Below are 21,908 nucleotides of genomic sequence, written 5' to 3'. Positions count from 1 at the left end.
AAGAATAAATCAGTGTCAAAAATTCATAAAATAGGGAATCATTATGAATAATATGGGAAATCATCAAAAACATAGATAATATTAAAATGCATTTATTTTATGTTAATGCTATTCAGAAATACCCTTTTTAAAACCTGACATTTCCTTAAGCATCAATTTTAGATTTATTGACATAATCTATACAGTTTATGTCCAAAACTCACTCTCTTTCTATCAACTTATACACAGCTTTAGAAACCAATAGTCTGAAAAAGAATCTGTTCCCTAGAAAATAACACCAGAGAAAAGCTAGGCAAGCTTGGGTTTGGCAAAGACGGTTTAGATACAACACCAAAAGCATGACCCACGAAAGAGAAAAGTGGTAAGTTGGAATTCATTTAATTAAAACGTCTACTCTGTCAAAGATACTTTTAAAAAATGAAAAGACCAAACAGATTGGGGGGGGGGGGGCAGAAACCTTTGCAGAACACATATCTGATAAAAGACTGGCATTCGAAATATGCAAAGAATTCTTAAAGCAGTAACAGTCAATTAAAAACTAAGGTAAGATCTGAACAGACATCTTACCAAAGAAGACAAATAAATGGCAAGTAAGCACATGAAAAAGGTGCTCAACATCATATGCCATTAGGGAACTGCAAATTAAAACAATGGGATACTGTTATAGATCTATTAGAATAGCTAAAATTGAAAACAAAAAAAAATCCGACACCACCAAATGCTAGGGAGAATGTGGAGCGACAGGAACTTTCATTCATCACAGATGGGAATGCAACATGGTGCACCCACTTTGGAAGATAGCTTGGCAGTTTCTTACAAAACTAAACAAATTCTTACCAGCTGAAAATTATGTCCCCACAAAAATTTGCACATGAATGTTTACAGCAGCTTTATTCATAATTGCCAAAACTTGTAAGCAACAAACATGCCCTTCAGTTGGTGAATGAATGAACAAACTCATTAGCATACAATGGGATGTCATTCAGCAACAAAGAGACATGAGTTTTCAAGCCACAAAAGACAATGGAGGAAGCTTAAAGGCAGACCGCTAAGTAAAAGAAGTTCCTCTGAAAAGGTCACACCCTTCATGATTCCACCTACAAGGTATTCTGAACAAGGTAAAACTATGGAGAGCTAAAAAAAAAAAAAAAATAGTGGTTGCTAAGGGTTACAGATAAGGGATGGTTAATAGGTACAGCCCAGGGGTTACTTAGTGTAGTGAAACTACTCTGAATGATACTGCCCTGGTGAATATGCGTCACACATCCGTGAAAACCCATAAAACTATAGTATAGAGCACAAACACGAATCCTAATGCAGAGTATGGACTTTAGTTAGTACTAATGCGTTAACACTGGCTCATCGATTCTAACAAGAAATGCACCATACTAAAGCAAGATGTAAATAACAGGAGAGACTGTGTGTGGGGGGGGGGGGGGGCGCGGTGGAGGGTGTACGGTGAGGGGATATATGGAACTCTGTGTACTTTCCACTTGATCTTTTTGTAAACGTAAAAGTGTTCTAAAAAATAAAGTCTATTAATTAAAAAAATAGAAACACAAGAGAAAAGAAAAAATAGGCTCTGAGTTTCCTATATATAGATACTTTGCTCATATCAGAGAATCCACTTACATAAAGAAAAACAAATATTATCTACTTTCTTGGCCATAGTTTTAACACTATTCAAGATGATGGGAAGAAGGGACTAGAAGTAAAAATCAAGGAGGAAGGCAGGGGACTCTAGAGAAAGGAAGCAAAGCCCTAAGGGAGGATGGGAGGGGATGAGTGGAATCTTCCTGTGGTTCTCATTAGTTTTGAATGTGTCAGGGTTATCTGGGAACTAAAGTTCAACTTGATGGCTGACAATAATTAAAGAGAATGAGTTGGCAATGTTTCAATTCAATTTTTCTCCCTAGGTGCCACAGGTCTGTTTTTACAACAACTTGTCGTCATTAACTGCCACAGCTCAAATGGAACCAACAGGGGAAATTAATAGGCATATTAGCATTCAAAAGGAAACACAAGATCCTAAGAACTTCATACTTCACCATGGCAGAGCTGGCCTCTGTAAAAGGTTTCATGACACCTGGTTCGTGTGATTAACAGTGATCCTAGAGTTTGGACTCTGTAGCTTGAGCTTAACCTTTCCACAGTTAGTTCCAAGTGTCATCCACAAGATAGAAGTAAACTATGTAGTTTTTACTGCATTCCATGTGAGGACAGTATTTTCAAGGTGTGCTTTCTACAAAGTAGCAGTTTCTCTACAAATCTGGGTTTCAAACTACAGATCCAATTCTGCTTCTTATCCCAATTATAAACTACCTGAGAAGGCAACCCAAGGGACATCCAACCCACTTTTTAAAAAATCCTCTTAAATGTTTTGTCGTTCATAATCTCACATAACAACTCCTAGTATTCACTTTCACTTAACTAGGCAATTGTGTAACAGATAGCGTATGAAAATATTTTTCAGGCCTACAAGTCCTCCACTTAATCATTCAGCACACAAGTTTTAAGGATTTTCTTCTTCCAGAGACAATTGGTGCTAGGAGGTGAGAAGCAACACTAAGACTCAGTACCTGCCCTCAAGGTGTTACAGACCGGGAAAGGAAGAGGGACATTAAATACATCCTCTCCATTATAGACTTCAATTCTGACCAATGAGAATCTAGTGTGCATAGGACGCAGAGAAGCTGCCCATTTCTTAGGACAGGACGCACTTCACAAAAAGTTACCCCAAATGAAGACAGTAAGGGAGTTTAGCAACAGAGACAAGAATTTCTCAGGCACAGGAAACTCTCCGTCTTAGACCATCCTTAGATTCTAAGAAACCAAGGCATGAAAATGTTTAGGACTTACAAAAATAAGTGGGTAAAGAGTACAAGGAGGTGAGGTCAAGGCCAGAAGCTTGTGGGGGTTTTTTTATACTAAGGAGTGGAGCCTTATTCTCAAAAGGATGGGCAGATATTATAGGGTTTCCAACAGATGGTAAAGGTTTCAGATTTACATCAACCTAGAAGGCCTTAATGCGACCCTTGGCTTGACTATACTTCACACGGTGCCTGGCCTCTCAGTTCTTATTTAGAAGACTTTCAATTGTAAATTATTTCTCTGTCTTTTTAAGATGTCAATCTTCTCCCGGCCTCTCAGACTTTTGCAACCCTAGGATGTCTTTCTCAAAGATCTGGGAGGCATCTTTCTGATGCCTTCAAGGAAGATTGTGTCCTGCTTCTCGAGGCTCCATGGGTGGGGAGGAGCCTAACCAAGTGCTGCTAATTAGCAGCAAGCACAGATGGCCTGATCACACTGACTAGCCTCCTGCTAATATCCTCTGCTGCTTTTCTACCCACTCACCCCAGGGCTTAAAAATTCCCCGCCTTTTGTCACAGCAGAGTTGACTCTTGGTTCTCTATTGCGATACTCTTGAATAAATCCTTCCTCCCCTGTTTAATTGTTCCAGGGCAATTTTTCTTTGAAGTTTTGGAAAAGTCATTGGAGGAGATGTGGAAGACAAGGTGAGTGGCAGGAAGGTGAGTTAGGAAGAGCTTTAGCATTCAAGGAGAAGAGCAATGGTGAAGCCCAGAAGAGAAGACTGTGGGAGAGAGATTAAAGTCGAGCAGTCAACTCTGTGAACAACTGGAGGGTGAAAGGGAAAAGACACAAGGGAGACTCAAGGTTGTGTAGAGTGGCCATGGCAGCTATAACCTCCTTGTAGCCTCCCTAAGTCAAGCAATCAACTCTGTGAACAACTGGAGGGTGAAAGGGAAAAGACACAAGGGAGACTCAAGGTTGTGTAGAGTGGCCATGGCAGCTATAACCTCCTTGTAGCCTCCCTAAGTCGAGCAATCAACTCTGTGAACAACTGGAGGGTGAAAGGGAAAAGACACAAGGGAGACTCAAGGTTGTTTAGAGTGGCCATGGCAGCTATAACCTCCTTGTAGCCTCCCTAATGCCACAGTGGACTGGTGCCTGTTGAGCTCGTGAGAGAGTGGAGGAAACAGATGGTGAGATGAAGCGTCAGGGAGGGCTGGGAGGAGGGACATTAAGAGAGAAAGAGAGGGAGAGTTGGGTGGTTGGGTTATGAAAACAACATAAAAGTGTCTTTTGTAATGATGGATGACAAAGACCACTTATAAATGCCTCACAGGCAGTTGATAACACCTAAACTATCTGAAAGGGGTTTCTGAGTTAGCATGTTGTTACTGGCAGAATTCTTAAGAATATTCTCAAGACTAGGGGTGCCTGGGTAGTTCAGTCGGTTAAGCATCAGACTTCAGCTCAGGTCACGATCTCGCGGTGTGTGAGTTCAAGCCCCACATGGGGCTCTGTGCTGACAGCCCAGAGCCTGGAGCCTGCTTCAGATTCTGTGTCTCCCTCTCTTTCTGCCCCTCCCCCATTCACGCTCTCTTTCTCTGTTTTTTCTCTCTCTCAAAAATAAATAAGCACTGGGGCGCCTGGGTGGCTCTGTCGGTTAAGCATCTGACTTCGGCTCAGGTCATGATCTCGCGGTCTGTGAGTTCGAGCCCCGCATCAGGCTCTGTGCTGACAGCTCAGAGACTGGAGCCTGCTTCGGATTCTGTGTCTCCCTCTCTTTCTGCCCCTCCCCCACTCATGCTCTGTCTCTCTCTCTCAAAACTAAATAAACATGACAAATAAATAAATAAGTAAATAAATAAATAAGCATTAAAGTTTTTTTTAGAAAATATTCTCAAGCCTGGAGAACCAAGAATAGAGGAAGGAAGGAGGAAGAAAGACCATGTCCTAACCCCAAGACATCCATCCAAAGCCTGTACTACAGTCCCTCAGGAAATCAGAATTAGGCAGCAATAGATCCTTTTCTTTTCCTCTTTGTAATCACCAGCATATAGGCATAATCAATGGAAAAGCAGAAGAAAGAGAAATCCAGGAAAAAAAAAGTTACAACAGTCTTCTGAACAAAAATAGAAGTCAGATGGAGAATGCAACCCAATAATGGCTAATATGTTTAAAATTGCACAAGTTTTCTTTTTCCCTACTTCTGATGAATTTGGCTCTTGTATTACCAGTGATAACCTAGGGGAAAGTATGGGCAAAGGCCCAATACTCTTACTATAATACAAACCAAAGGTCCAGATGAAACAATTTTATGAAATGTCATAATCTTCCAACTTAATATCGAAATTTATCAACAATGATGTAAATTTCTATTTTTGATGGTAAGAACTCCATTTCAATGAAAATTCCTAATATCACACACAATGAAATTCTAGTGAAATTCTGCAATGACAAAATGTGTTATAAAATCCCTTGGGAGTTATTCCCAGTGTGAAATGTAATAGCAGCTTTTAATGGTGAGTTCTAGAATATACTTGATGATGCACACTAGAAAACAACATAATTTTTTCCCAGGTACATTTATCCGTAAGGTAGTATTTGCAAAATTCCTAGCTACAGAGAAGAACCATCACTGATAACTGATGAGAGCCAGTGCTCTAGTATTTAGGAGCTAACAAATACTTGGTTATGACAGTGGAATCTTGGTTACGTGCCCCGGCCAGCCATATAAATACAGAAGTCAAATGAAACATTAAGTATCCAAAAGCAAAGATTCCTAACTGTTCCAAAACTTAAATACTCATATTATAGTTAGCGACACAACTTCAAATGTTTTCACATTTTTTTTTTTGGCATATCATACTGTCCATTGTACTGTATGGTGATGGGCAAGGTCACCAACAGTTAGATACTGAGGACACATTCAGTCATGCAGCTGTGAATTTCTGAGTTCATTGGATACATGTGCAGAATTAATGACAGATTTCCTAAAATCTTCTGAAGAGGCCTAAATCTCTTTCTGGAAGCAAAAAGAATAAACTAATTACAAGTAGACAGCCACTAACGGAGAGATGTGAAATAGGGCAGATTTAAGCAAACACATCCTTAGAATCTGACAACCCAGGGGACTCTCTAATTCTATTTATCAGTGACTCCCAAATAGTGCCATGGATCATTCAGGAAACCCACTAAGTATTATTAAAAAAGAGTGCTTTCCCCAGGATGAACTATGAAAAGCCTACATCTTTTACCTAATGTTAGTTAGTAGCACATACAATTGTCGTTCTGAGTCAATCTGCAAAGAGGTTATTTTCACATTAGCACACATTTCTGTCCTTAGGTCTATTCAGTTCAATAGTTTTACCAATAAACTGGAAGAATACAGAGAAGAAATGTCCATCTTGTTGAAGATCAAACTCTGGAGTTAATTCTGACTCCAGTGTTAGGCTAGAAATAGCCTGAAATTTAGATTGCCTTGCATTTCAGTTTCCAATTTTAATCACTCAAATTCCAAGTGGAGAATATTTAGCTTAATAATAGTTCATGTCAAAAAAGAACTGTTAAGAAAAGGTCATCATTAACATTTTGCGGGTTTTTTTTTACCAAATTCTGACACATCAAAAGAAGGTAACTTATATTCCAATTCCCTGAATTTGGAATGGTAGGGTCAAAAAATACAAAGAAAACTTTGGAGGCTAGTGGTCGTATGAGTCTAATCCCTAGCACCTAGAACAGCGCTTGGTACATGGTAGGTATTCGGTAAATAGTTGTTAATGAAGAAGTAATGAATGGACTCAAGGATTTCTAGCACGTAGGTGGTTCCTTCCTGGCCTTAGTTTAAAAATCAGCTCAGTTACATAAACGAGATGAGGCTTTCGGAAGTGAAGTGCCCCACCCGGATCCACGATGGGGCTGAGGCGCTCGTTCCCTCAGCTGCTGAAGTGTTGGCTGTTGGCTCTACTCATAGCTCATGGCTGAGTTCCTCTCCAGGAAGGAAGCTACCCTACTCAGGGTTTGCTTCCTCCCAAGGAAATAATCCTTGTTTCAACTGGGACCATCCTAAATGGCCATCCCAGATGCAAACGTCCCTCTGGCGACTATTACAGCTCAACTTCCTCCTCGGCCTGATGCTACTTTTCTCCCTTTTCACAACTGCTGTTCCCTCTTGGAGAATCCCCAGTAAGCCTCATACGTGTAAAACTCAAAAGCCTCGGAGACTGTTTCTGAGGAAACCCAACCAATAACAAAAACTATGATCCCAAACTCTTTTTTAAAACACATTTCTAGGGGCGCCTGGGTGGCTCAGTTGGTTAAGGGTCTGACTTCAGCTCAGGTCATGATCTCACTGTTCATGGGTTCGAGCCCTGCATCGGGCTCTCTGCTGTCAGCATGGAGCCTGCTTCAGATCCTCTGTCCCCCCTCTGTCTCTGCTCCTCCCCTGCTTGTGCTCTCTCGTCTCTCTCAAAAATAAATAAACTTAAAAAAAAAAAAAAAAGGACAGTGTACTGGATTAGAAGAGACATGTAAATTCAAATCCTGTCATGGTGTGATGAATCAAAGTGTCCCCATGAAAACACATGCACACAGCACATAGAGAAGCCCTCTGTAAACCATGATGCAGCGAGCAAACACTAGGTGTTTTTATTATTAAATATGATGCCATGACTGCAGCGGCTGATCCCACACCACTCACATGTTAACATGAGGATTAAAAAGCAAAAATTTTATACAAAGCTCTTAGAAGGAAGTCTTTAAAGAGAAGCCTACCTGCCATCTGAGCTGATACCCTAGAGTTGTCCACCCAGGAAGGTCCCAACAAAACAAACTAGGATGCTGTGTAAGCAGTAAGAACTGGTCATTATTTTGTGCGTGTGCACAGAATAAACTAATGAAAATGAAAAATATTCCTTTGGGCGGAGACTTGAAGCTCTACCTGGAGTTGACGGTTCTCATTACCAAATGCTAAGTTTCAACAATGAAAGAAGGATCAGATAAATATCAACACTTTAGGCTTATTTCCTAGCCTGAGACTTAAGGTCATCAGCATCGACCTCACCACAGTTCTGGAAGCGTCTTTTCTTGTAAACAAAGCAAGGCTTTGGGTGATAATCAGAGTTAGATTACAAAGGGATTTATATTAAAAATAAGATTATCATCTTCATGTCTAATATTCTCCTGGCATCTGAATCTCTGGAGTTGGAAAGAAAGAGAATGCACTCGTTTTTTGTTTGTTTGTTTGTTTGTTTTTTTAATTCTTTTTAATGTTTGCTTATTTTTGAGAGAGAAAGAGACAGATAGAGCCCAAGCAGGGGAGGGTCGGAGAGAGAGGGAGACACAGAATCTGAAGCAGGCTCCAGACTCTGAGCTGCCAGCCGGGAGTGACGCGGGGCTCAAACCCACAAACTGTGAGATCATGACCTGAGCCGAAGTTGGATGCTTAAGGGACTGAGCCACCCAGGTGCCCCTGAGAGTGCACTCATTTTTAAGTCAAGACCCCTAGGAACTGATGAGTCAGACTCCACACATTCTTATGAAAAGCCAGTGAATTAAATCATCTATATCTAAAGTGATGCTCAGCAATCCTGCCTGGTCCATTCATTGTGTTGCTCCTCAAATTGATTATTTCCAACTTTCTCTGCTCTTTCTGAACACTGATACCCTCCTATCCCAACCATTAGCCCATAGCCTTGCTTCTTATTTCACTGAGAAAATAAAAATCATCAGAACGGGACGTCTTCTCCCGAGTACCCAAACCTTCAACTTACCTGCCTGTGTATCGCTCCTCTGCCTTCCTGCTCTGTACTCTGCAGAGCCTGCCTCCAGCTCTCACTGGGCCCTAGGTCCTATCTCCACCCACACAAAGCCATTCCCCCTGCAGCTGACCTTCTCTCTTCAATCGAGTTCTCTCTCTCCAGTAAATGCGCCCCATCAGCAGAGACAGCTGCACTATCTGACAATAGAAAAATGTCCTCCCTGGATACCACATCCCCTTCCAGCCACCAGCCCATTCTCTCCTCCCCTTTATAGCTAAACATCTAACAAGAGCAACCTCTGCAGACTTACTTCCCTCACTCCGGTGTGGACATGTACCAACTCTATTCATCTTTTCACCCTTAACCTCTCGTGAGGTGACTAATAACCGCCCTCTGCCCAAATCCAATGATCAGCTCTTAGCATGCAATTCTTCCTCCACCTCTCTGACTCTGGGGCTTTCACAGCGTTCTCTCACTGTTCTTTCATAAAACATTTTTCTTCTCTAGGCTTGCAATCAACAGGCTGTCTGTTTGTTTGTTTTCTAGCTCACCATGTGCTGCTTCTTGGTCACTGTGGGTCCTCTACATGTCCCCTACCTCTATTTACCAAGTTGCTCAGCCAAAAACCTCAGAATTTGGGGGAGAATTAAATTATATGATAGGAGTAGAAATGTTAAGACATTTCCTTGCTCACAGTGATAGTGCACTATGAGTTGACTATTATTTTTACTTATTATTACATTTTAAATGAAAAGAGAAATATAAGATATAGACAAAAGATGGAGAAGACAGTAAAGAACATAAGCACTCTGGGTAAATGCCAACCCATGAAAATAGGAAAAGACAAACACTCACAAAGGGATGGACAGTGCCCTTCAGAGAACAGACTGATACCATTTAACTCCTGAGACAGATTTCAAAATGGAACACCTAACCCCACCAAATGGAGGCCTTATCTCTACTGAATAGCCTAGTTATCAACTTGTTAAATGAGGGGGAAATATTCAATTTTAGATGAAGTAATCAACAGAAAGAAAAGTCAGTATTTATAGCAAATTCATGAAGCAAAATGCATACACACAATTTTCTAATGTTCACAATTTTCTAATGTTAGTTTTCTAAACGAACACCTAGTTTAACCACTGCATTTCGCAGATAAAGCACCTAAAGCCTGAAGAGGATAAATGTATTGTCCAGGGTTATACAACTAATTAGTGCTTAAATTGGCTTTTCTCATTCTCTCTTAAAAATTCCTATCCCTTTCTTTAGTTATTTAAGTGGTGTTTGCTGGGAAAATAGGTACCTAGTACTTCCATAGCTCTACTGCAATTCTCATCACATGAGAAAAAAATTCCAGCGAATCAGGGACTATTTCTGTTTTGGTTTTTTTCCTCCACCATGGTTTGCTTGGAGTAAGCACTCAATAAATGTGTACTGAATAAATGATACTGTAATGTTCAATGTCCCAGTTTCATCTTCTAATGCTTAGCATCTAACATGGTATCTGGCATATATTTGTTGCAAATATATAGTTTTTGGAAGCATGAATGCATCTTGACTGAATGGCTCCACCATTTTGACAAATGTATTACATTCACTTGAGGTCAAATATGGAAACTGGAAAGCATGAAAATTCAAGTGATCCACCTCCCCCAAGTTTGAGGACAGGTTAAACTTGGTGACTTACAAAAAGTAACATAGGGAAAGGGGAAAAAATTAGTAGCTTTGCAGTGGAGAAACCTAGCAAATACAACCTTAGCCAAATGATCAGGTTACCATCATCATGGATGTCATGTGGATATCATATACCCCTAAGATAATGGGACAAAAAGAGACTTCAGTTCTGCAGTATTTGTTTTTCAAGAACCCACAACTCCAGTCTAGTTATGAGTAAAATAATAGGCAAAGCCAGATTGGGGGATAGTCTATAGGATACCTGGCCAGTATTCCTCAAGACCATTATGGGGAGAAAAAAAAAAAGACTGAGAACTTGAGAAACAGATCAAAGGAAGCTGGGAAGATATGCCATGTCTACCCAATGCAAGGTGATATCCTGGACTGGATCCTAGAATAGAAAGTCCAGAGTTTAGTTAAGAATAATGAAGCAAATATGAGTTTCTTTGACAAAGGTACCATGGTAATATACAATGTTCAACAATAGGGAACATAATAGGGTAAAGGGTGCACAGGAACTCCCAGTAGTATCTTCATAACTTGTTTAGAAATCTAAAATTATTCCAAAATAAGTTGTTGTTTTTTTTTAATCAGTGCTGGATACCAGATGATACACATATGAAACTGTCTTGGGACTTAAAGAAAGAAGTACACAGGGCACCTGAGTGGCTCGGGTGAGCATCCAACTCTTGATTTCAGCTCAGGTCATGATCCCAGGTGGTGGGATTGAGCCCTGCACTGGGCTCTGCACTGAGCATGGAGCCTGATTAAGATTCTCTCTTCCTCTCTCTCTTTCATTCTCTAAGATAAAAAAAAAATTTTTTTAATGAAGTATGCAGATAATCTGGCCAGATCACCAAATATGGGCAGTGTTTACACATCTCATATGTTTCTACATCCAGCCATCAGAGCACTCTTGTACTGGCAGACACAATAAATGTAAATCAAATGATTAATTGTATTATCTTGCCATAATCTTTCTGTGATATCAATTGGTGTTTTCAATGCTGTTTTCGAAAGTGAGAAAGTGGGTCGGAAGCACGTGCACATTAAAGTGGGAGCCACGTGTGCAAGAGGTCAGCTGGCCTCCCAACCTGCAGACCGAAGGGCAGCCAGCGGGCCTGGAGCGTGTCCTGAGCAACAGCAACCACAACAACCATAACTACCATTTTGGGAAAGCATGGTAGCGTGCCATCCTTTGCACCACAGTTTCACCCACAAGATTACATTTCACTCTCTCATTCCTGCAGCAATTCTATTCCCGTTTTGGAGATGAGAGTTAGGATCATCAGAGAGATGAACTACATGGTCAAGGTTGCAACTGCAATTCCAACACAGATATTTCTGACCCTTCCACTAAATCGGTAAACCAAAGACAAGGGAATTTCATAAAAACAATTGTCTAAGCTACGATCCTAGTTTCATTAATGTAAGCCAGAGAATAATATACTGAGATATTATATATTTATTGTACATACGCATGAACATCCATATAATTTCCATTACAATGAAAAAATGTAAAGGGGTTATGAACACTATACCTGATATACAGCAAATGTTAGTCCTCTCCTACCTTAATAAGCTACACCTATTTTCAATAAATTCCAACCTTGTTTTTGCTTCTGATTTAGGGCCTAGACTTGTATGAATTATCAGGGCAATTCAAAAGGGCAGAGAAGCTAATGCCAGAAGTCAAGTTTAGCCAGTTTACATGAGATAAGAGTTAAATCTCGGCCAGTATCACAAGTTATTCTAAATAGAAAAAAAAAAAAAAAATGTATGTCGCATCAGTGAAACTCCTTCGGAGTTAGAAATATAAAAGATTTTCAAAAACTCATCATCCTTTTCCTAGACTATATGATTACATGCTTTATTAAGGACTCATTTAATAGATTTGATTCAGATCATGGGAGTAAGTGTCAGCTATCTTTATGGATTTCATTAAGAATTTTTTCTAACATGACCACTTTATGTTCTACCTTTTAAGCTGAATAGACTTTCCTCTTGGACATCATAGCCACTATCTTGATGGTTAATAATTCATAAATCCAGTAATGAGATTCTAATTACTTTTACATAAGTCTGAAATTTACCAGCAAGAGCCAAAGAAGGGACTGGCCTAGACCAACCCTCTTTGTGCATTATTTTAGGGGGACTGGCCCCCAGGCGAGTTGGAGCTAAATGGAAGGGGGATGGCAAATCTTTGAAATAATGTAGTCATCTTTCTCTATGCTAAAATAAGCAAGGTAATTAAAAGAGCTGCCATCTGTAATGACCAAGGAAACCTGCCTTACGGACGGAAGTGGGGCTTTGTTAGACAACAAACGTTGGAGTTGTAATCTAATACAAAAAACAATCCAGACACATGAGCAAGATCTATTAAACAGTGATGGCAAACAGCCACATGCTGCCTGGATGAATCACTCAGTGTTATCATCAAGAAAGAGAACTAATTTTTTAAACCTGGTAATGCAGTACTGCCTTAGTTTTAGGCTTTGTATGTTGACAATAAATAAATGGCCTAAGAGGATTCGCTCCCTTTGGGATGCAGGTCAGAGTACTGTCCTCAAATCCCTTTTATATATGTTTTCTATATATTTTATTTAATTAATGCTTCTGAAATAACAGATTTATTTTGGCATTGTGTATCACATATAGACTTGAACTGGTTTTTGTCTTTATGCTCAATGTGAGCTCTGCCAGCCTTCCACTGAATCTGTAGTTGGTTATGAGTTGGAATCAGACAAGAGAGTGAGGGTAAGAATCAAGTATTTAACCCCAAAGGACAAACTTCCCTGAGCAACCACATTTTAGATGCATCACAACTACATATTCAATGTGGGGTGCCTGAGTTGGCCATCTTTACTTCTAATTAATATATTGTTTCCTTCAAACTCAAATATTTAGAATTAGGTAACTCTCTGATTCCTTCTTGGAATGTTTTTGTGTCCTTCTGGGACCCAAAGACACCAGAATTTATTGGATTTATACTTATACCAAGTTACCTCCCCAGTTTGAGATAAGAAGTTTCCTCACAGAGAAGTTTTATCACATAAGATATGATGAGTAAAGCACTTGCCAAGAAATGTCATCTTCTTGTAAAAACTCAAATCACAATTACCTCTGGCAATGGTGGACAGATAATGCTACAGAAAAGATAGAACAGATAATTGAAACCCACAGATAAGCCTCAAATCTCATTTCAGCCCCAAATTTCAAATGTTTCCCTACTCCCAACTGACTTTCTTCAGAGTTGATGGCAAACTGAAAAACATTACTGACTTGAGATCCATTATTATGTTTAATTTTTCAAAAATTATAAGCTATGTGTCTACAAGCGTGAAACAAGAAAGAACATAAAACACTCCTCTTTGTAATTAGCAGCCTCCAAAAGTCAGTTTAACTTACACTGTGAGCTACACCTCCCAAGGCAAACATACATGCCCATCATGTTACGAGTTACATTAGATTTGTGCTGGTCTGTTATTTATAATCTCATTTATACTGGAAAATATAACCTGCCATTTATAGAAGGCAGAAATGCAAAAGTTCAGGGAATTGCTCCTTCTCCACTTCAAACGTTCCTATCATGGAGCACCTGGTGGCTCAGTCGGTCAGTTAAGCGTCCGACTTCGGCGTAGGTCATGATCTCACAGTTAGTGAGGCCGAGCCCTATGTCGGGCTCTCTGCTGTCAGCACAGAGCCTGCTTCAGATCCTCTGTCTCCCTCTCTCTGCCCCTCCCTCCCTTACTCTATCTCAAAAATAAACAAACATTTAAAAAAAAAAAAACTTTCCCATCCAAGGAAATGAAAGTGAGGGACAGAGGTTGGGGGCAAGGCTGAGGAGAAGCTAGAAGGTACTGATGTTTAATGAAAAGAACCAGAAGGGTTAAGGAAGCGAAAGTGGTGGAGAGAATTGAGAAAGGAGAAATTTCACACAGAATTCTCTGGGAGGCTCAGTGATTGGATGGACTACCAGGAAAATGGATCCTCACTCAATGCCACTTCCAGATTGGAACGTCCCTGCACCCACCCCTTAAACTGACCCTAGATTTCAAGATTTCCATCCACTAAACCCCACTCCAGGATCACAGGTTCAGAAATCAGAGCCTGGAAGACATTATCCCAGGAATGTGTCCCTACTCTATTCCTGCCAGTGTTAGCTATTTGTGTCTTCTACAACCCTAGGTAGGTCCGTGCTTAGAGCTAGTATGGGGTGTTAGTTCATAAACCTCTGGTTCTGTATCAAACTCCTTCCTTTCTGTTAGCATCCCTGCCTGTGTCCTTGGACACTGGACCTGATCGTCTCTGAATTCACTGTACTTGACTGCTGTCCTCCCCAATTAGGGGGGAGCCAAGAACACCACTATCTAACATACCTGTGGTCTTAACATCTTCCGGCCTACGTTACCTGGTTAGCTCATGTATCACAATACAGACAGGGATCTAAAATAGTGACTGGAATATAAAAAGTGCTCAATAAATACTAAATGATAGACAAGATGAACTAAAATTAGTTATCCATTTAAAGAAGCATATGGAAAATATGAACATTGAGAAACATTCCTATGTTGAGTCAGTTTAAGATTTCAGGATTTCACCATCCATCAATCACTTGATCCTGGCATTGGGTATTCTGTGGGCCTTTTACATTATGCAATCACATAATAGCTAGAAGTGTTAGACATGTCTTTATAGATAAGGATGTCACATCTGCATAAAGAATGAGGATAATATTTGGTAATATTGGCTCCAGGGAAAGACTCATGCTCTCCCAAGAGTTTTCTACATGTTACTACACCACATGACATTCGCCAGCCTTCTGCTTTCTCATTTTAGGTAAACTTGAGACTAAAGTGGTTAATACACCAGGAGATCCTAACTTGGCATCTTCCACATAATAATTTTATTCTGCTGCTTTCCTTTCTCCAGTTCCATTTCCTTCAGCCATAAATCACCGCTCAGCATTCACGTATTACTACACTTTCCATCATTTCTCTAACCATTGTTTTCAGACACAAGATGAATCTATCCAAACCAAGGAGGATCGAGAAGCTGAAGACAGGCTGATTACATGAAATCAACGAAGCACTTCGAACTTACAAGCTTCCCGAAGTTTCTCTTTGTCATAGTGGAATCCTTCATAGTCTTGTAAACTGATTTTGTTCACCCGGATCCTCAGGCGGTCTGGGACAGATTGGGGACTGCAAAACAAGAACCGAGTAGTCAGACATAAATGAGAGGGTAGAATTGAGAGCCACATGCACCTGGAAGGACTAAAGGCAAAACATCTCTTCATGCTTGGAAGAAAAAGTTCTCATTCACACCAGAAAACAGCCATTATCTGGAGAGTACATCTACAGAAACCTCAAGTTTCTGGAATTTAGGTGAGAACGTGGAAATAATCAGAAAAAGCTTCTGGAAGCTCCTCCAATCCTATTTGCTTTTAACGTGTTAAAAAGTCTAGTAAGATCATGTGTTTAGTTCCATGATAAATTAGACACAGCTAATCTGAAATAGTGAGAAGCGGTGTAGACATATAAAAACTGCTGTAGACAGGTATGTCCATACCAGCCTCTTATGACAGTTTGACCCTCAGAAGAAACAAATAAACAAAAACTATAAAAAGCAGACCAAGAATTGAGAAAACACAGGGCTGAGCTCAAAATGGCTCCAACAGTCTAACGGCACCTCTCAGTCAAAGTTTATGACAATAAATGCTGTCGGTGGTGGGGATTCTGAGTGCCGCAAAATGAAGGAAAAAAATGAAAATATGTCTAAGGTACTTTCTTTAGAAAGGGAATGAGGTTGTAATTCATTTTAACAGAATTCGCGACACATGTTAAACGAAAGGGGGTAGTGCCAAGCTTTCTGAAGCATCCTGTTCCCCCACAGAATTTCTTTACCTGGATTCCATGGACTAAGTAATATTTTCAGGTTAGTTTAACCACTGGCATTAGTTGAGCGAAACAATGTAATTTTCACCAGCAATCCTACGGATCAAAACATTTCTTCAATGGATTAATAGAGCACAATCCCCACTCATCCTTCACTGTTTCCCTATACTTAGATTTCATTGGTTCAGAGAATTTTAGCAAATAAAGGATTGCTTCCCCTGTCTTGTATTATGGGATAAAAGTCACCACTGACCCAAGGAGAAAGAATAGCATTACTCTTCATTTCAGTAAAGAAGGGAAGGAATGGAAAAGGGAAAGAAGGGAAAAGAGAAGAAAAAGAGGGAAGGAAGAAGAAAAAGATAGATGGAAGGAGGGAGGAGGGAGTGATTAAATATTGCCTGGATACTGAGACCCCCCACCCCACCTCTCACACACACATGTATGGAATTTCACTGCAACTCTGGAAGAAGGAGGGGGAAATAAGTCAATCTCGTTCTATTGTCTAATGCTTCATCGTAGGGCAAAGTATAGTAGTAACTCCCTCCAGGTAGATTCCCACTCTAATACCTTACAACAACATATATATCCAGCTATGGACACATATGTGCATACTCATACATAGTCCTCTTCCTCCCCCCTCCCACACAAAGATATTTAGATAGATGTGCATAAATTCTAAAGAGAGATGGTGGACAAACAAAAATGTCTGAGGTTCACTGGGCTAAAAACTAAGCCAATATGAAATGACAAGATTGATATTTGCGAGGGAAAGTTTTGAGAAGACACATCAATACATCGGTCCGTTCAAAGTGTCTCTGTTGGGTGTCCACTTTGTAACGGGCATTGCACCGGACATGGAATCAGCTTTGATAAATAAAACTGACATAAGCAGTGATGGGAAATATGATTTGAAGACATATTTGTAAGTTAGAACATACCTTAAATATCATGCATACCATGTCATCTTTAATAGAGAGGAAAGCTGAGGTGCAGAAAGGTAAAGTGATTTTATGGTCACAGAGCTACTAAGTGGCAGAGCTGGGAGCAGAGTCTTGGACTCTTCACGCATAGGTTTCGTGCTTGTTCTATTATACGGGGCCAAGAATCCCATGGGTTTGATGGCAAAACCACAGAGCCTGAATTAACAAAGTCGAATGATCTCTATGTGGTGTTCAGACCCTTATCAATAAGCAGTGAGTGGAGGGATAGCTCGGTAAACTCTGGTGCACTGAAACAAGAGAACACTGGGCAAACAGTACAAATGAGTGTGCAGATCCGCCTTTGTTTGGAGGGAAGTTCGACTATAACATTGTGAAGTGAAAAAAAAAGTTAGAGAAAATTATGTCTGGAATAATCTCCTTCATGTAAACTGTGGAACCTCGGCATCTGTAAAGGTACACAAGTGTGTGGAGAAAATGTTCAGTAAGCTATCCCAAGCAGTTACCTCTACACGATGGGATTTAGGGATTATTTCACACTGAGAATCATCCTTTTTAGGAAAATATTTTAAAAGTATGTCAATATGTAAATAAATGGTAACTCAGAGCCAGAGTAAAAATAAGAGTTACAGCAAAGGGTGTTAGGTATTAGACATAAATAGACAGGAAAGGATAGGAAAGAACTTAAGCAATTGACAGAGTGACCATACAGTGTATCAAATGCTTATCCCCAATTTAAGAGGGGTCCGATCTTTTTATTTTCAAGTTCACCCCAGTGACCTGCAAAGACTGTACTTAGCAAACGTTTCCCCACAAGTACATCAGGTTAAGAGGGAAGCTGGAAGCACAGAATGTAGTGGCCCACCATACCCTCCAGGGGGAGGTGGGGGAGGATGCAGGTTGAAAGACGTCTACTTCCATACATTTCAAGATTATAGTAGGTCTAATGACAGTGAAGTCTAGTCTTCTCCAATGGGCTGGAGATGTCAGGACTAAGACCTGGCTCCAGCAGTAGCTGTCGCGTGGACAATGGGGTTGAAGGAATGACTAGAGACCAGTCGCTATACGGCCTTGTCCCAGGGGCTCCCCACTAGCTAACCAGTGTTTACCACCCTTCTCACAGTCCACCAGGGCCCGCCCCCTGTCCACAGGCTTCCACCTCCCAGCTTTGTGTCGGCGCCCACCCATTCCAGCCACACACTGCTGCCTCCTAAACCACGGCCTCCACCGACCTTCCTTACGGGTGGCCCACCATGCACGTGCAACATGAACTGTCATTTGAATGGAACTTTCCAGAATCCAAATGAATTCACATATTATCTCACTTCATCTCCAGAGTGATCAGCCAGGCAGAAGAAAACTCACCGCTTATCACTCTCCCCCAACCCACCTTCTTACACACCCCCTCTCTCTTTCGGGCCGCTCCCGTCTGTTCCTGAGGACTTACAATGCATCCCATGTTCCCACCAGCAGCAGCTTGCTTAAACCCACTCTTCTGACTAGGGGACCTGGGGCTTGGCTTGCTATCAAGTGTTGAGGCCCACCAGCAAATTTTAGAGCAACCACGGGGTCCATGATGGAAATCTGCTTGGAGTAATTTTGGATCCTGGCGTGAAGGGTAGGCAGCTCAGCCAAGACTAAGAGATCAGACTCTGAGTCAGATTGCCCGGATGGGAGGTAAAGCTCCTCCAATTATTGGTTAACCAGGTAACCTTGTGCTCTAGCTCCCTCGTAGGTAAGGCAGAGATGACGAGAGGATCCACCTCACAGACCTACTACGAGGATTAAATAGGTCAGTACGGGTAACGTGCTGAGAAAAAAGTCTGGCACGTTGAAAGTGCTCAGGATACCAGCTATCACCGGCATAATTATTATTCTGAAAACCGCTCCCCTACATAAGGTTCTGCTAATAAACAATAGAATCAGCTGCTGCCGGGTCATGCAAGAAGGTCAGGGCATATGCAGGAGCCTCCCTAGGCACCTGTGCAAGCTGCTGGGGAAACTGTCTAGCCTCAATAATGTCCTCATTCTCCTGGATCTCCTCCCACAGGTATTTTACAGGCCAACCAATAACATGAAAACAGACGAGAACAGGGGAAAGAGAAAATACACAGATGTTAAATGAAAGCCAAGTAATTCAATTGTGTCCCTTTATGTCAAAATATATTAATGTCCCATTAATGGCTGAGTGGAGGTGGACGATGACAAAGCTGTTCCTTAGAGTCTGGGGAATAGCAGTGCCATTAGTTTTCTAAAATCCAATTTTTCCAAGAAAGTTAGTGGAGCAGAGAAGAGATAAATGTCCTGGTTAAACTGAATTTGCCTGCACGCCAACATCTACCACAAACTCTTCTTATGCAGAATTCGGCTCTGTATGGGGGGTTCTAAACCAGACTTCCAAGGAGTCACTGAAGGTTCCTAAAAGGGACTCAACAATATTCGAATTCTCTCCACAACCCAGACAGTGGCCTCAACCTATCATCTTCTCACAAATTTCCTGTGAAACGTCAAGATTGAGTTTTTTGTGCACGTCAGAAGTGCATGGCTCTGAATGTAACTCCCAAAAGTCTCCCTGACAACTTCCCTCAAGAACTACAACGAAAGCAATAAATTCACTCACTTGGGCTCCAGACCACACCTTCTCATATTCACATTGCACACACCTGTTTCACTGAGATGCTGGGGGCTGGGGGGAGTTGGCAGCGCGATCGAGACAACTCCCAGAATGCTCACTTCTATTCAACTTACACCCAGTTCTCATTTCTCTCTCTTCAACCTTCACGCTTTCAGTTTCTTTACTAGACGTTTCTTTTAGTCTGATAACAGACTCCCCTCATTCCAATCTTCTCACATGGATACCGTTTATGAACAAAGAGAATGAGTTGGGTGCTTTCGTTCCCCAGGGTCACTTCCAGACCAGCAACACCACATAACCAGACCAGACCAGCAACACCACTCATTGGTAACATGGATAATATGGGAATCATATCCTTTAATATTAAGACACTATAGCCAGTGTGCAAAGCAAGATGTAAACTCAGAAATATCTCAGTTCCAATCTGAACTCTGTGAATTAATACATGTTTGACATTGAGAACTGTGAAGTTACCTTGGCCAAACCATTTTCTGATCTGAAAATGGAACTGATAATACGAATACAGTGAACAGTGAATGAGAAAATACATGTAAGGCAGTTAGCACATCCCTAGTAAAGAATAAGTGTTGAATATATTGTTGTTGTATTTTTTAATACCCTGAGGCTTCAACTTCTACAAGCCTTTTTTTTTTTTAATTTAATCCTAGATAGGGATGCCTGGGTAGCTCAGTCGGTTAAGAATCCGACTTTGGCTCAGGTCATGATCTCGTGATTTGTGAGTTTGATCCCCATGTCGGACTCTGTGCTGACAGCTCAAAGCCTGGAGCCTGCTTCGGATTCTGTGTCTCCCTCTCTCTCTGCCACTGCCCCACTCATGCTCTGTCTCTCTCAAAAATAAACATTAAAAAAAAATTTAATACAATAAAATATTAAAAAAATTATACTGAGAATATAAATCCTCATTGAGACCCTTAAAAGTTATATAATTACTCTACATTTTGTACTTTGTAAATGTCCAATTTTCATTAACATTCTTCAATGGTTCAGTGTAAGACCTGCCCCTTAAAACATTCATTATGGGGTTGCCTGGGTGGTTTAGTCAGGTAAGTGTCTGACTCTTGATTTGGCTCAGGTCATGATCTCATGGTTCAGGAGTCAAGCCCCATGTTGGGCTCTGCGCTGACAGTGTGGAGCCTGTTTGGGATTCTCTCTCTCCCTCTCCCTCTCTGCACCCCCAACAATACTCCCTGCTCTTTCTCTCTCTCAAAATAAATAAACTTAAAAAAACACTCATTATGTAGACTCACTCATTTTTATGATGAACTGTAATTTAGCCAGGAATTCACTACTCCTATACAGTTAGTTGTCCTTTGTAAGGCAGAAAACATCACATCTTTGTCTGCCTTTCTCCTTCCAAGTCTGATTCAATACTGATACATTGCTTTCATTTCTTTCAAACGTGAGATTCTACCCAATCATAACCTAAGATGTAATAAAGTATATTTCTTTTTAAAAAAAAATTTTTTTAATGCTTATTTATTTTTGAGAGAGAGAGAAAGAGAGCAGGGAAGGGGCAGAGGGAGAGGGAGACACAGATTCCAAAGCAGGCTCCAGGCTCCGAGCTGTCAGCCCAGAGCCCGATGTGGGGCTCGAACTCACAAAGAGTGACACCATGACCTGAGCCGAAGTCAGACACCCAACCAACTGAGCCACCCAGGTGCCCCAATAAAGTCTATTTCTAACTAATCTTTAATAGGACTCACTTGAACTGGCCTGTGTTTTATGAATGGACTTTGGTGTGAATTCATGGCACAAAAGACTAGTCATCGTTGTTACAACTCCAGTACCTAAAAGAGTCTGCCCCATGTTGTTTATAATAAATGTTTAAAACAAATGAATGAATGAAATGCAAGAGAGCTGAATTCCCCTGGGACTACACATGGCTTTGCAGCTTAGCACAGTGTGACAAGAGAGCATCTCTGAGCCACCCCATGGAGGTTTTTCTCTTTGTGAGTCCTAAGGCAAACCCTGATCGGGCTGTCCATTTCTGTCCTTTTGCCATCCAGCTCTCTGAGATCTGGAGGTAATCCATGCTGGATTACATTCCTTGGCATCTTATCTCTAGGGGGATCAGCACAAATAGAGAGAAAAGACCATACAAATAGTAGATGTCCCTGCCAAAAAAAGTCTGTAAACCATTTCAGGACTGCCTGTTCTTCAATTAAATAACAGTGAA

The 21,908-nt window shown here is 40.9% G+C and overlaps 1 protein-coding gene across 7 annotated transcripts in view; it reads right to left on the bottom strand.

The window, feature by feature from the left end:
• Window positions 1-21,908, bottom strand: part of DGKI (diacylglycerol kinase iota) — a 435,956-nt gene that overhangs the window by 104,284 nt on the left and 309,764 nt on the right. For all 7 annotated transcript variants that reach the window (XM_053218037.1, XM_053218038.1, XM_053218039.1 and 4 more), the window contains one exon: window positions 15,345-15,445. In XM_053218037.1, the coding sequence (XP_053074012.1) occupies window positions 15,345-15,445 (101 nt within the window). The remainder of the gene's footprint in view (window positions 1-15,344; window positions 15,446-21,908) is intronic.

The sequence above is a fragment of the Acinonyx jubatus genome, chromosome A2 (genome assembly GCF_027475565.1).
Source record: "Acinonyx jubatus isolate Ajub_Pintada_27869175 chromosome A2, VMU_Ajub_asm_v1.0, whole genome shotgun sequence".
Lineage (NCBI taxonomy): Eukaryota > Metazoa > Chordata > Mammalia > Carnivora > Felidae > Acinonyx > Acinonyx jubatus.
This window is presented reverse-complemented; position numbering and strand designations above follow the sequence as displayed.